The sequence below is a fragment of the Anomaloglossus baeobatrachus genome, chromosome 1 (assembly GCF_048569485.1).
Source record: "Anomaloglossus baeobatrachus isolate aAnoBae1 chromosome 1, aAnoBae1.hap1, whole genome shotgun sequence".
NCBI classification, from domain to species: domain Eukaryota; kingdom Metazoa; phylum Chordata; class Amphibia; order Anura; family Aromobatidae; genus Anomaloglossus; species Anomaloglossus baeobatrachus.
This window is the reverse complement of record NC_134353.1, coordinates 180,975,432-180,991,580: the sequence shown is the minus strand read 5'-3', so window position 1 is coordinate 180,991,580 and position 16,149 is coordinate 180,975,432. Positions and strand designations below refer to the sequence as shown.

Below are 16,149 nucleotides of genomic sequence, written 5' to 3'. Positions count from 1 at the left end.
CTAGTCCGCATAAAACGGGGTAAGTCCGCTCCCGGTGACTTTTCCGTGGAAGCTGTGGCCCGCGAGAGAGATGACCCTTGGGATTTTTGCAGGCACTTGCAGACACCCTCTCCCCCGCGTTGGGCTTTCGTCTCGCTCTATCTGGGCTGTTAGTGGGAAAAGACTCGGAACCTTGTCCCCTGCTGGTTAATTGGAGAGGGGCTTGCAGCTGTCCTCGCCCTAGGGTCCAGGTACCCCGACTGTGCACGGCCTCCAGTCCAGATTCCCGCTGTCGGCACCGGCGGGCTACAACCCTGCCACGGTCCACTTAAGGTCTCCTGCGACTCGATCTCCGTCTTCTGTGACCCTGCTCTGCCCAGGCTCCCACCTAGTCAGCTCAAGTAGTCCGGTAGTCCGGGAGCTACAACCCCTGACTACCACTTCACTCCTCTCATTTCCACTGCTAGACTTCAACTCTCTCTGTCCAACTCTCCTCCACTCTCTCTGTTCAACCGTCGTTCCCTCCCCTTGACACCTCAGAACCCCTAGGTGGGCGTCACCATCTGCCTGGCCCCGCCCACTGGTGTGTCCCTATTCTCCTGGAGGGGGGTGACTAGGCTTTTGTGGCTGGTGTATGTACCTGTGTCGGGTTGTGTTGGAAGGCCAAGGAGGAGAGAATCCTGCATCTGGAAGATGGATGCAGTCTTCTGTGACAACCTGATTTTGTCAGGGCGTCACAAACACATGCTGGAATTAGATATAGGGCTCTGTGTAGTGCATCACATAATGGGTTTAGTTATAGGGTGCATCACACAGGATGGGATTAGATATGCAATATCTAATATGTGACTGCCCTCCATACACTTCTCCATCCCTTAAACCAGTATATGTACATCTAGATCTGGTAACTATGAAGAGCTACTCACAAAGTCATCATCTGCAGACCTAGCGGTTTTTTAGACCTGGTGCACCAAGCTGACAGCTGCGTGCCACACATCATGGGCCCACGAGCCACAGGTTGGACACCCCTGGTATACAGCATCTTCAGAGTGGAAAATGCCAGAATAGTCACTTTTAGCTACTTGGTGTTTTTTGAAAACTGAAGCGGTCAAGACACTCATAAGATAGAACATATGAACAGCAAGTAATTTGTACATAAAAAGACATGTATTCATTGTCTTCAGCTGTCTCTGAACACTTTTTCAGGCAGGTTTCCAGCCGGCCGTGTCTGAAGAAAAAAGACGCTGTGTGGTGTTCACAAAACCCCAAAGCCATATTCAAACGTGTGTGTTTGTTACAAACAGCAGATAGATGCAACATGAATGGCAACCCTGTTCTGTTTTATATTTTCACCTCATAAATCCATTTATGCAAATTGGACCAAACTTGTTTTTTCAAACCATTGGAAGTGTGAATGCAGCCCTAGGTTATAATATGCACTATCTGTGTGCTATCGGCTAAAAAATAGAAAGCACATGTACAAGAAATTCAGACATGTAAATGGGACCTAGAGTTAACAGACGAATAGAACCACCTCACCTAACCAAATAATGTAAAAAAAAATGTTCAGATTGAAAAGAGGTAAAAGGGCTTAAAGCCATTTAGAAATTAAAAACATTAACTTGTGTCCACAAATCTGCAAAACAGTGCAGTAAAATACAGTGAAAATACACACACATATCAAGTACATACTGTATATAGACACACACATATACACTACACATATACCTATATACACACACATACAATACATATACACACTTACAAAGTACAATCACACGCAAATATAGTACATAAAGATCTATATGCACACATACATATACAGTACATATATATATATTATATAGACACACATACAGTTAGGTCCCGAAATATTTGGACAGTGACACAATTTTCGCGAGTTGGGCTCTGCATGCCACCACATTGGATTTGAAATGAAATCTCTACAACAGAATTCAAGTGCGGATTGTAACGTTTAATTTGAAGGTTTGAACAAAAATATCTGATAGAAATTGTAGGAATTGTACACATTTCTTTACAAACACTCCACATTTTAGGAGGTCAAAAGTAATTGGACAAATAAACCAAACCCAAACAAAATATTTTTATTTTCAATATTTTGTTGCGAATCCTTTGGAGGCAATCACTGCCTTAAGTCTGGAACCCATAGACCTCACCAAACGCTGGGTTTCCTCCTTCTTAATGCTTTGCCAGGCCTTTACAGCCGCAGCCTTCAGGTCTTGCTTGTTTGTGGGTCTTTCCGTCTTAAGTCTGGATTTGAGCAAGTGAAATGCATGCTCAATTGGGTTAAGATCTGGTGATTGACTTGGCCATTGCAGAATGTTCCACTTTTTTGCACTCATGAACTCCTGGGTAGCTTTGGCTGTATGCTTGGGGTCATTGTTCATCTGTACTATGAAGCACCGTCCGATCAACTTTGCGGCATGTGGCTGAATCTGGGCTGAAAGTATATCCCGGTACACTTCAGAATTCATCCGGCTACTCTTGTCTGCTGTTATGTCATCAATAAACACAAGTGACCCAGTGCCATTGAAAGCCATGCATGCCCATGCCATCACGTTGCCTGCACCATGTTTGACAGAGGATGTGGTGTGCCTTGGATCATGTGCCGTTCCCTTTCTTCTCCAAACTTTTTTCTTCCCATCATTCTGGTACAGGTTGATCTTTGTCTCATCTGTCCATAGAATACTTTTCCAGAACTGAGCTGGCTTCATGAGGTGTTTTTCAGCAAATTTAACTCTGGCCTGTCTATTTTTGGAATTGATGAATGGTTTGCATCTAGATGTGAACCCTTTGTATTTACTTTCATGGAGTCTTCTCTTTACTGTTGACTTAGAGACAGATACACCTAGTTCACTGAGAGTGTTCTGGACTTCAGTTAATGTTGTGAACGGGTTCTTCTTCACCAAAGAAAGTATGCGGCGATCATCCACCACTGTTGTCATCCGTGGACGCCCAGGCCTTTTTGAGTTCCCAAGCTCACCAGTCAATTCCTTTTTTCTCAGAATGTACCCGACTGTTGATTTTGCTACTCCAAGCATGTCTGCTATCTCTCTGATGGATTTTCTTTTTTTTCAGCCTCAGGATGTTCTGCTTCACCTCAATTGAGAGTTCCTTAGACCGCATGTTGTCTGGTCACAGCAACAGCTTCCAAATGCAAAACCACACACCTGTAATCAACCCCAGACCTTTGATTACAGGTTAACGAGGGAGACGCCTTCAGAGTTAATTGCAGCCCTTAGAGTCCCTTGTCCAATTACTTTTGGTCCCTTGAAAAAGAGGAGGCTATGCATTACAGAGCTATGATTCCTAAACCCTTTCTCCGATTTGGATGTGAAAACTCTCATATTGCAGCTGGGAGTGTGCACTTTCAGCCCATATTATATATATAATTGTATTTCTGAACGTTTTTGTAAACAGCTAAAATAACAAAACTTGTGTCACTGTCCAAATATTTCTGGACCTAACTGTATACAATACATATATATCACCTGTGTATACACATACTCTTCTGTAGGCAGCTGGATTTTTTTCATATAAGATTACTTTGCAGCAGGCTCCATCTGTCACAAGGTTTTTGCCACATAATCTGAGAGCAGCATAAGGCCCCCTTCACACGCACGTGAAAAAAAACGAACTGTTTTTTTATACGTAATAACACACGGAGAACGGAAAGTCCCGCCTTACCTGTTTCTTCCGGAGCTGTCTGTGGTGCTGAATGACAGTGTCCGGCACAGGCCACGCCCCACTGATGCTGCTTCCGGCCGTCAGTGAACAATATGCGTTGTTCAAATTCACTGGGTGTCGGATGCAGGTGACAGCCGCGGCAGAGACTGCAGGGCTGGTGGAGGTGAGTATGTGTTATTTTTACAATGACACGTGTGTTTCTCCGGCGTGTGTCACGTGGGACCGCATCCACACTATATCCCTGTGGTACGGGTGCGGGCCACGTGACACTCGTGCTGCCGGGCTCACACGGGCTCACGTCTGCTCCACATGGAGGCACGGGCCAATGGCTAAACACGTGCATGCACATATACCCATTGATTTTAATGGGTATACGTGTGCCCGTGTCTCCGGTACATGCGGGAACGGACCTAGCACGTAACGGAGGCAAGTGCATTCAGAAATGATGCGCACATAGCCTTAGGGTCCTGTTTTTAGAAACTATCAGCTATAGAAGGGGTTGTACACACAGGCCCTCCGTCCGCTCTCAGCCATCCTCCATCACAGCACTGATCCTTCTGTACTTTCTCCCATTTCGACTGATAGTAACATTACAGCAGAGGAGAGAACACCAGACCAGATATGGGAGGAGCACCTCGGTGCTGTAATCTTCCAAAGTCTTTTCCGCTTCACAGTTTTGGTACCAGCCACCATTTCTGGTGACGAAGTTGAAGTTACGCAGGGGATGGATATTTCAGCAAGACAATAATCCAAAACACCGCTCCAAATCTACTCAGGCATTCATGCAGATGAACAATTACAATGTTCTGGAATGGCCATCCCATTGTCTCATGTACAGCACCATGGAATTATTGGTGCTCTATAAATAAATAATAATAATAATAATCCCAGTCCCCAGACCTGAATATCATTGAAAATCTGTGGGATGATTTGAAGCGTGCTGTCCATGCTCGGCGACCATCAAACTTAACTGAACTGGAATTGTTTTGTAAACAGGAATGGTCAAATATACCTTCATCCAGGATCCAGAAACTCATTAAAAGCTACAGGAAGCGACTAGAGGCTGTTATTTTTGCAAAAGGAGGATCTACAAAATATTAATGTCCCTTTTATGTTGAGGTGCGGTGCCCATACCTTTGCACCGGTCAAATTTTGTTTAAATGCGGATTGCACATTTTCTGTTAGTACAATAAACCTCATTTCAATCCAGAAATATTACTCAGTCCATCAGTTATTAGACAATTGAAACTGAAATATTACCACACCAGCCCAGAGCATGAAATGGGGAGCGGCTCAGAGGGCAGATGCCTCACTGCACCCCGGATGCCCTATAAATCCCTATAAGGACTACTAAGGCCCTGAGCTTCCTAATAGCTCTCGTACTAACAAGGACAGTTCACAGTTATCCCTGTAAATACATTATCCTATACACTCCCTTTTGTGCCTCCAAAGAGAGTTCAAGGCTTATATAAAGTTATCTCTTTTCCCCTTTCACAATGTTAGTGTCTGCATACTATTAGATTCTGTTGTCTATTGAATGGTCTTCAATGATTGGACGTTAAATTGACTAAATAAAGTAATTTTAATGGCCCCCTTCTATCATCTTAAAAGGCTTGTGAGGGCAAAATTCTGATTTCACTGGTGGTTTAATATATTAAAAATAAATGAAGCGATACTCACCTACTAGCACTTACCATGATTTGCATTTACACCACAGAGAGATGTTTCCAATCAAGCAGCAGCAGGACTACTGCGACCTGTAATTGGCTACCGCGGTCAAGTGACCTCAGCAATGCGTCATCACTGACATCACTAATAAGGCGCCACTGAGGTCACCTGACTAAAACAGCCAATTACAGGCCTTTTCAGTCCTCCTGCTCTTGCAAGAGCAGAGAGTCCTGCTCTGGATCCAGGTAAGTGCCGGTCGGTAAGAATCACTTTATTTGTTATTTCTTAATATACCAGACCACCGGTAACATTTTAGCAATGTGTTAGAATAAAGAACATAACAAGAGCATATCTAGCCCCTTTAAGTCAAAACTTTTTGAACTCCTTATGTTTTCTCCTATCTGGAAATAATGCAGAACAATTAACATTAAGATTTCATGTAGAGAAGATGCCAGGACGTAACAAAAGCATTCTATTTCTCCAGATCTCTCATTCTATGGCTTCCTGCACTGTTTATTGTCAACAATACAAATGCCATATGGTGCTCTTCACATATTTAATTTACAATAAAGATTTATTGTTTCTTTTTTGTCATTCCCTAATATAAAACCTCTCAGTTGCAGCACATTTTAGCCAGAAGGAGTAATAATCCTATTTGGCCATTTTGCAGATTTGCAGCACGTCGCATAATGCAAAATGTCAAATGCTATTAAAACAGCAAATTCACTTTTTTCTTCCATCAGACTTTGCAACAAACAGAGAAATCTACATTCTCTCTTGACTTTTTTATTTGCAAAGAGATATTAAAATCCACAAAACATATGCAATTTAATCTGAATGGCGATGCACGCCGTACGGCACTGATATTTGCTTTTCTAGTCATTTCTGTAATCTGAATAGCAGGATAAAAGATAATATTCATTATAGTGAAAAATATAATGAAGGACACACCATAGGAAAGTCATACCACTAGTTCTATAATTAAAGGGGTGGCTCCGGTTGTCTGCTAGTTATTTCATTATATATTTATCGAAACCATAGCTGAAATGGAATATGACATCAGACAGTAACTTATTCTTTAGATTAGGTTTTCATGTTAAATATGTATATATATATATATATATATATATATATACAGTACAGACCAAAAGTTTGGATACACCTTCCCATTCAAAGAGTTTTCTTTATTTTCATGACTCTGAAAATTGTAGATTCACATTGAAGGCATCAAAACTATGAATTAACACATGTGTAATGAAATACTTAACAAAAAGTGTGAAACAATTGAAAATATGTCTTATATTCTAGATCCTTCAAAGTAGCCACCTTTTGCTTTGATTACTGCTTTGCACACTCTTGGCATTCTCTTGATGAGATTCAAAAGGTAGTCACCGGAAATGACCTTTTAACACTAGAAGTCCCAGAGAGGGGTCATTTAACATTTCTACCTTTGGAACCCAGAGACGGGTCGAATGACCTGAAGGATTTTAGCGGACATCCTATAATCACCGTCTTTTGTTCTGTAATTAAGGCCATTACTGTCGCACCACAGGAGGTTGTTGTTTTCCATTGAGTTTAGCCATTTAGTTTCTAGTTAGTTCTATTCAGATTGGACTAAAGCCTGCTTTACACGAGTCGATCTATCGTGCGATAGCACGAGCGATCGTACCTGTCGTTTTTGCATCACGGGCAATTCACTGCCCGTGGCTCACAAACTCGTTTAACCCCCGTCACACGCACTTACCTTCCGGACGACCTCGCTCTGGGCGACGATTGTCCACTTCCTGAAGTGGGAGGGACGCTCGGCGTCACAGCGACGTCACACGGCAGCCGGCCAATAGAAGCGGAGGGGCGGAGATGAGCGGGATGTAAACATCCCGCCCACCTCCTTGCTTCCATTAAGCCGGCGGGTGCCGTGGGACGCAGGTACGCTGTGTTCATCATTCCCGTGGTCTCACACGGAGCAATGTGTGATGCCATGGAAACGATGAACAACCTGCACCCATGAAAACAAACGATATGAAAGTTAACGACGAGTAAACGACTCACGATTTGTGAGCGATAGTGCGTCGCTCGGAGGTGTCACACTAGACGACGTCGTGCGCTATGCTGGATGTGCGTCACGAAAACCGTGACCCCGACGACATATCGCACGATATATCGTCTCGTGTAAAGCCCGCATTAGGGTCATTTGACCCTATTTCGGGACTTCAGGGGGGAGCTCGAAATTTCTGGGACTTCTAGTGTTAACAGTCTTGAAGAAGTTCCTAGAGATGCTTGGCACTTGTTGGCCCTTTTGCCTTAACTCTACGGTCCAGCTCACCCCAAACCATCTCGATTGGGTTCAGGTCTGGTGACTGTGGAGGCAAGGTCATCTGGCGTAGCACCCCATCCCTCTCCTTCTTAGTCAAATAGCCCTTACACAGCCTGTAGCTGTCTTTGGGGTCATTGTCCTGTTGAAAAATAAATGATGGTCCAACTAAACGCAAACCGGATGGAATAGTATGCCGCTGCAAGATGCTGTGGTAGCCATGCTGCTTCAGTATGCCTTCAATTTTGAATAAATCCCCAACAGTGACACCAGCAAAGCATCCCCACACCATCACACCTCCTCCTCCATGCTTCATGGTGGGAACCAGGCATGTAGAGTCCATCCATTCACCTTTTCTGCATCGCACAAAGACACGCTGGTTGGACTCATCAGACCAAAGCACAGATTTCCACTGGTCTAATGTCCATTCCTTGTGTTCTTTAGCCCAAACAAGTCTCTTCCGCTTGTTGCCTGTCCTTAGCAGTGGTTTCCTAGCAGCTATTTTACCATGAAGCCCTGCTGCACAAAGTCTCCTCTTCACAGTTGTTCTAGAGATGTGTCTGCTGCTAGAACTCTGTGTGGCATTGACCCAGTTTATAATCTAAGATGCTGTTAGCCTGCGATTTCTGAGGCTAGTGACTCGGATAAACTTATCCTCCGCAGCAGAGGTGACTCTTGGTCTTCCTTTCCTGGGGTGGTCCTCATGTGAGTCAGTTTCTTTGTAGATTTGATGGTTTTTGCCACAGCACTTGAGGACACTTTCAAAGTTTTCACAATTTTGTGGACTGACTGATTTTCATTTCTTAAAGAAATGATGGCTACTCGTTTTTCTTTACTTAGCTGTTTTTTTCTTGCCATAATACAAATTCTAACAGTTTATTCAAAAGGACTATCATCGGTGTATCCACCAGACTTCTGCATAACACAACTGATGGTCCCAACCCCATTTATAAGGCAAGAAATTCCACTTATTAAACCTGACAGGGCACACCTGTGAAGTGAAAACCATTTCCGGTGATTACCTCTTGAAGCTCATCAAGAGAATGCCAAGAGTGTGCAAAGCAGTAATCAATGCAAAAGGTGGCTACTTTGAAGAGTTTAAGTATTTCATTCCACATGTGGTAATTTATAGTTTTGATGCTTTCAATGTGAATCTACAATTTTCAAAAAAATGAAAATAATGAAAACTCTTTGAATGAGGTGTGTCCAAACTTTTGGTCTGTACTATATATATATATATATATATATATATATATATATATTTCTTTTTATGTTGACAATTAGGGTATGTGCGCAAGTTGCGTTCTGGCGTGGCAAATTAAAAGCAGCGTTTTGTCACTGCATGTGCGTTTCAAAAAGCATCCAAAACTCTGCGTTTTGGATGCATTTTTAATGCATTTTGGATGCATTTTTGACAGAGTGGTCCCACTCAACTCTGCTACATCCCCATAGAAGCATGGCTGGCTGCGAGACAGAGCCGCGCGATCAGAATGAACTCGGATGAGCTTCAACTAACTTCACTGTTATCGAGCGGTTTTGTGTGTGTGTGCCACGACCTGATTTGCGATCACAAGGGAAGGACTCACCGGTGACCGCAAATCCCCTGAGTGACTGAAGTGAGCCGCGCAATCAACGGTGCCGTCACTCAGGTTACCCGCGGCCAGCTGGAGTCCTCCACCTGAGACCGACAGCCGCGGGTAACCTGAGTGATGTCATCGCTGATCGCGCAACTCACTCACTCACTGGAGCTCACAGTGAGCAGCGGTGTTCTACGGCCACTCCTGTCAGCTTCATGTAGCAAAGATGGATGCATCGTAGGACCTCGTGTGGATTACGCTGGACCTGGAGGGGTATTTGGGGATTTTAATAAAGTGGTGAAAGAGGGTGTTATTTTTGTCTTTTATTCCAAATAAAGGATTTTTTGGGTGTATGTGTTTATTTACTTTCACTTACAGGTTAATCATGGGGGGGTGTCTCATAGACGCCTGCCATGATTAACCTAGGACTTACTGGCAGCTATGTCCTGCCATTAACGCCTTATTACCCCGATTGCTACAGCACCAGGGGAATTCTTGATGAGCCAGGTAGAGTCCCGGGACTGTCGCATCTAATGGATGCGTCAATTCCGGGCGGCGGCTAGCTGATATTTTTAGGCTGGGGGGCCCCCATAACGTGGGGCTCCCCATCCTGAGAATACCAGACTTCAGCCATGCGGCTTTACCTTGGCTGGTATCAAAATTGGGGGGGACCGTACACCATTTATTTTTAATTATTTATTTATTTATTTATTTTACTGCACTACATAGACCCGCCCACCGGCGGCTGTGATTAGTTGCAGTGAGACATCTGTCACTCAGTGTGGGGGCTCGTCTGAATGCAACCAATCATAGGCGCCGGTGGGCGGGGGAAGCAGTGAATACGAGATGGAATAACGAGCGGCCGGCATTTTCAAAAGCAGGAGAAGCCGCCGGAGCTTTGTGACAGCCGTGCAGCATCGCGCCGGTGATCAGTCAGTGATCAGTGAGTATGAGAGAAGGGGGGAGAGGGAGAGACCGACAGACAGAAAGACCAAAAAACAAAGAGAGACAGACGTGGACAGAGAGAGAGACCGAAAGACCTGCATTCTGTTTGTCAAAAATGCACGCAGAACGCAACAAAAATGCAGTAAAAGTGCATTTTGGTTGCATTTTGACAAACCTCATTGATTTCAATGGGTGGAAAATGCAACCAAAAGGCACAAAAGAAGTGACATGCTGCTTTTTTAAACGCATCGATTTTGTCAAATATTTGGCATCAAAAATGTTGCTCATAGACTTTGCAGGGGAAGCAGAACGCATGAATTTACGCTGCTGTTTTAAACGCTGCGTAAACGCTGCGTAAACGCGGGAAAAAAAACGCACCGTGCGCACACAGCCTTAGGGATGAATGGATCTGTGGGAGTTTGGGTTTGCCAGGTTCAGATGGACTTTAGTTGGAAGTTTGGTTTGGGACCCGGACTTAACCCCAAACCCCATAGAAGTCAATCGTGAGCCAAAGTTCTTTGCTTTAAAATGGTTATACTAAAGGCCCATTTACACACAACAATATCGCTAACGACATATCGTCGGAGTCACAGTGTTGGTGACGCACATCCGGCCTCGTTAGCGATGTCGTTGTGTATGACACCTTTTTGCGATCAGTAACGATCGCAAAAAGGTGTCAAATCATTCGTCGTGTACACGTCGTTCATTTTTAAAAAATCATTCCTCGTTTGGAACGCAGGTTGTTTGTCGTTCCTGCGGCAGCACACATCGCTCTGTGTGACACCGCAGGAACGAGGAACAACATCGTACCTGTGGCCGCCGACAATGAGGAATGAAGGAGGTGGGCGGGATGTTGTTTGCTACGGCAGCGATCACCCCGTGACGCGCCACCGACGTGGGCGGGTGCTATCACTCGCAACATCGCTAGCGATGTTGCAGCGTGTAAAGCCTGCTTAAGGGCTAGGAGGCTACAAAAACAAATAAAATGGGTGTTCTTGCCCTGCATATAAATGTGGATAGATAATAAATAAATATAAAAAAATGACCACCTATTTTTGATAACCACACATAAGCACAGGCAAAGCAGACAACTGTGGGCTGGTATTGTGAGGCTGGGAGGGCCCATGGTTATTTGGCCATTCTCAGCTTAAAAATGGCAGCCGGCAGCCTCCCCAAAAGTTTTGCATCCATTAGATAATTTGGTGCTTTGCTTGGATGTTCCCTATCAATGATTGGCTATGCTGCAGCCTTTTAACAAACTTTATTAGCATACAAGCAATACCCAAACTCTGAACTTGGACACTGAGTCCGTTTTTCAGTTCAAGACCCGTCCACCAGGTGTTTAGAACAAACCCCGAACTTTACCATTCGGGTTCGCTGATCCCTATTGGGAATTTTATTTTTCATCTCACAATCTGTATTAAAAACGTTGCAATATTCACACTGGCCACTATACAGAGCTACTCTAGACTTTAGGGGGCTTTACACGCTGCGATATCGTTAATGAATTATCGTCGGGGTCACGGTGTTTGTGACGCACATCCGGAGTCCTTAGCGACATCGCAGTGTGTGACAAGTACGAGCGACCTTAAACGATCGCAAAAGCGGTCAAAATCGTTTGCCGAGAAGAGGTAGTCCTGAAACAAAAAATCGTTCTCTGATTATTAGCGATGTTGTTCCTCGTTCCTGCGGCATCACACATCGCTGTGTGTGACACCGCAGGAGCGACAAACATCTCCTTACCTGCCTCCACCGGCAATGCGGAAGGAAGGAGGTGGGCGGGATGTTACGTCCCGCTCATCTCTGCCCCTCCGCTTCTATTGGACGCCTGCCGTGTGACTTCGCTATGACGCCACACGGACCGCCCCCTTAGAAATGAGGCAGATTGCCGGCCAGAGCGGCGTCGCAGGGCAGGTAAGTGCGTGTTACGGGGGTAAGCGAGGTTGTGCGGCATGGGCAGCGATTTGCCCGTGTCTCACAACCGACGGGGGCGGGTACGATCGCTTGCGATCTCGCTTGCGATCTCGCTTGCGAGATCGAAGCGTGTAAAGCCGGCTTTATTCTTCTTGTTCTTATAGGGAAATCCAAAGTACAAAGTACATTAGGAGCAGTATACTGACTTGGACCTTATATTTTTGTTTAACGAGAATTTTCAGAGGACGTTGTGAAAATAGGGGGAACCAGGGGAGCTATGATATCTCTGGTAACGGTGGATCATGTGCGATCAGCAATCTGGTATCTAAATTTGGTTAAATTTCGTATCTACGAACTCATACTGATCTGGGGAATCCTATTGTCAGATCAGTTTTACCGTATACTGAACATGATAAATAAATTCACAGGACTTGAAATTTTTCCCTGTTTTTCACTACAATATGTGGCAGAATGAATTCAGTCATTCAAAAGTACAACTTGTTCCACAAAAAACAAGTCCTCATTTGGCTATATTGATGGAAAAATAAAAATGTTATGGCTTTTGGAAGAAGGGAAGGAAAAAACGAAAAATCGCCCGCAGGTAAAGGGGTTACAGCTATGAGCTATTTATAAGATAAGTGGGGTTGCTGGGGTCTAAATAACTTAACTTTTACTAGTGTATGACAACAATTGGGGAAACCTGCTTGTACAGTCTGCACAGAAATCATCTGGATGAGACTATGTGAGAAGAAAAATAACCTTATTATCATTTCCTTTACAGCACTTTGCTTCAGGACACTATGAGAAAGCCTTGCTTGCGATTTGTGCTGGGGATGGACAAGACTTCTGAGACAAGTCTCCGGGAGAATGTGAATTGATGACAAGAATGATAATAAATTATCACTGACTTACAACAGATCATACAGTATATATTCAATCATAACATCTCATGATCTGATTCTTAACCGATGTGCTAAATAAAGTCATAGAAATTCCCATAAATACTAATTTATGAAAATGTTTTCTTTTTCCATAGCAAAAATAGAATAGCATTGCCTCATAATTATAATGTATATTCGGAAGTGTTCCATACAATGCAAGCTAGTCTTCCCTCTGCAAAGCTTTTCTATTACCGCTGACTCAAAGCTTGATTGCCTAGATCAGGGGTGGGCAACCTCCAGCCCGACTTTTTCTGCAGCCCCCAGGCTGATTCCCGGGGACTGCAGTGCTGGGGCGGCAGTCGCATCTTGCTGGCTGCTGGCCCTTTAAAACCCCACACAGCGCGTCCAATGCTGAACGCTGTAATTCCTATACCTGAAGGACTACATCCCAACGCTGGCACTGGCTACGTGAGGACGTACTTTGTAGTCGGGGTAGGTGCGCTCCAACAGAAGGGGAGCGACTGCCCCATCATCCCCCAGCTCCTACTGTGACGGGCAGCGCTGTCAGTGCCTGCAGCCTCCCCCAGCACTCTCTGTGCTCCCAGCCTCCTCCAGGTCTGTCTGGGTCCCCAGCCTCCCCCAGGTCTGTCTGGGTCCCCAGCCTCCCCCAGGTCTGTCTGGGTCCCCAGCCTCCCCCAGGTCTGTCTGGGTCCCCAGCCTCCCCCAAGTCTGTCTGGGTCCCCAGCCTCCCCCAGGTCTGTCTGGGTCCCCAGCCTCCCCCAGGTCTGTCTGGGTCCCCAGCCTCCCCCAGGTCTGTCTGGGTCCCCAGCCTCCCCCAAGTCTGTCTGGGTCCCCAGCCTCCCCCAGGTCTGTTTGGGTCCCCAGCCTTCCCCAGTTGTGTCTGGGTCCCCAGCCTCCCCCAGTTCTCTCTGGGACCCCATTCAGAAAAAAGTATAAACATGAAAAATGGTAATGCTTTACCATTTTTCATGTTTATATGTTATAGTGGTTAGTATGCAGCTTATTATAGTCATGTATTTTTAGGCTAGCACCTAAATCACACTTAAGTTCCAGTCAGTCTTTTTTCTGAGTAGCATGCAGTTTTTTCTGACTGAGAACCCAGAACCCTGTCCTATTACCAGACTCTATTCATGATCCTATTTAGCCAGGAGCCTGTCTGCCCACACTAGCAGATTTTTAATACCACATAGAGGTATTAAGGTTAGGTTCCCGAAAAATTAGAGATTACCTTGTCGTTGGTTTCGGGCTCATTTGCATTGATCAATACATTTGCTAAACATCTCTATTACTTTCAAATATTCATATAAGATAGGATAGAGAAGGGGTTAATGCCGCGCATCAGCCAAATGAAGACGTATGTTGATGAAGTATTCTTTTATTCCATAGGTCTACGCTTTTTTGAGGTAAAACCTCTTCCTCAGGACCAATGTATCAACAACAAGTACCTGTTGTTGATACATTGGTCCTGAGGAAGAGGTTTTACCTCGAAACGCGTAGACCTATGGAATAAAAGAATACTTCATCAACATACGTCTTCATTTGGCTGATGCGCAGCATTAACCCCTTCTCTATCCTATCTTATATGCTCATCCACGTGGGGCTGCAGCAGACGCCATTATCTCATGCGCACTAGTGGTTGTGACTGTCACAACTAATCCAGGTGAGTGTATAATTTTCCAGGTATACCCCACTGATCTCCTTTGGTGTTACACTATCAGCGCTCCTTACTTTCAGATCTTTTCAAATATTCATAGCAGTTTTGCAATACCATTTTTCATGTATTTCATTTTTTCCAGATAGTTAAATGTATTTTTCATTGTTCATAGTATCCCTATAGCAGTAATGCTTTACCATTTTTCATGTTTATATTTTTATAGTGGTTAGTGATCCTTATTATTGTCTGTGACCCAAGCCTCCCCCAGGTGTGTCTGTGCACCGAGCCTCCCCCAGGTCTGTCTGTACACCGAGCCTCCCCCAGGTCTTTCTGTGCCTCCAGCCTTTCCCATCATTCTCTGTGCCCTGAGCCTCCCCCACGTCTGTCTGTGCCCCCAGCGCTCTCTGTGCTCTCCAGTCTCCTCAGTGATCTCTGTGCCCCCAGTCTCCCCAGTGATCTCTGTGCCCTGAGCCTCCCCCAGGTCTGTCTGTGCCCCCAGCACTCTCTGTGTCCTCCAGTCTCCCCAGTGATCTCTGTGCCCCCCCAGTCTCCCCAATGATCTCTGGGCCCTGAGCCTCCCCCAGTGATTTCTGTGCCCCCAGCGCCCTCTGTGCCCCCAGCCTCCCTCAAATCTGTCTATGCCTCAATCCTCTCCCATTGTTCTCTGTGCCCCCAGCGTCCCCAGGGCTGTCTGTGCCGCTCTGGCATCCCCCAGGGCTGTCTGTGCCCCTCTGGCATCCCCCAGGGCTGTTTGTGCCCCTCCGGCATCCCCCAGGGCTGTCTGTGCCCCTCCGGCATCCCCCAGGGCTGTCTGTGCCCCTCCGGCATCCCCCAGGGCTGTCTGTGCCCCTCCGGCATCTCCCAGGGCTGTCTGTGCCCCTCCGGCCTCCCCCAGGGCTGTCTGTGCCCCACCCGCATCCCCCAGAGCTGTCTGCGCTCCTCCGACCTCCCCAGGGCTGTCTGTGCCCCACCCGCATTCCCCAGGGCTGTCTGTGCCCCACCCGCATCCCCCAGGGCTGTTTGTGCCCCACCCGCATCTCCCAGGGCTGTCTGTGCCCACCCGCATCCCCCAGGGCTGTCTGTGCCCCACCCGGATCCCCCAGGGCTGTCTGTGCCCCACCCGCATCCCCCAGAGCTGTCTGTGCTCCACAGGCAACCCCCAGGGCTGTCTGTACCCCCAGCTATGTATATACCCCTAGTAATGTTTGTGCCCCCCAGCTATGTCTGTGCAACCCAGTGATGCATATACCCCCAGTGATGTCTGTGCCGCTCAGTGATGTATGTGCACACCAGTGATGTCTATGCCCACAGCCACGTCTATGTCACGCAGCTTTTCTAGTGACATATACTCCTCCCAAGTGATGTATTTGCCTTCAGCATATCCTTTGATGTCTATATGCCCCCCTGCCTCCCCAGTGAGCTATATTCCTCCAACCCTCCCCTAAGATGTGTATGCTCCCATCCCCTCCTGAAATGTATATACAGCAGTCC

At 45.9% G+C, this 16,149-nt stretch overlaps 1 protein-coding gene across 2 annotated transcripts in view; it reads left to right on the top strand.

Annotated features, from left to right (window-relative positions):
* ANXA10 (annexin A10) overlaps positions 1-13,104 on the top strand; it is a 128,903-nt gene extending 115,799 nt beyond the window's left edge. For both annotated transcript variants that reach the window (XM_075335112.1, XM_075335120.1), the window contains exon 12: positions 12,884-13,104. In XM_075335112.1, the coding sequence (XP_075191227.1) occupies positions 12,884-12,952 (69 nt within the window). In that variant the 3' untranslated portion in view covers positions 12,953-13,104. The remainder of the gene's footprint in view (positions 1-12,883) is intronic.
* Positions 13,105-16,149: the final 3,045 nt, after the last annotated feature.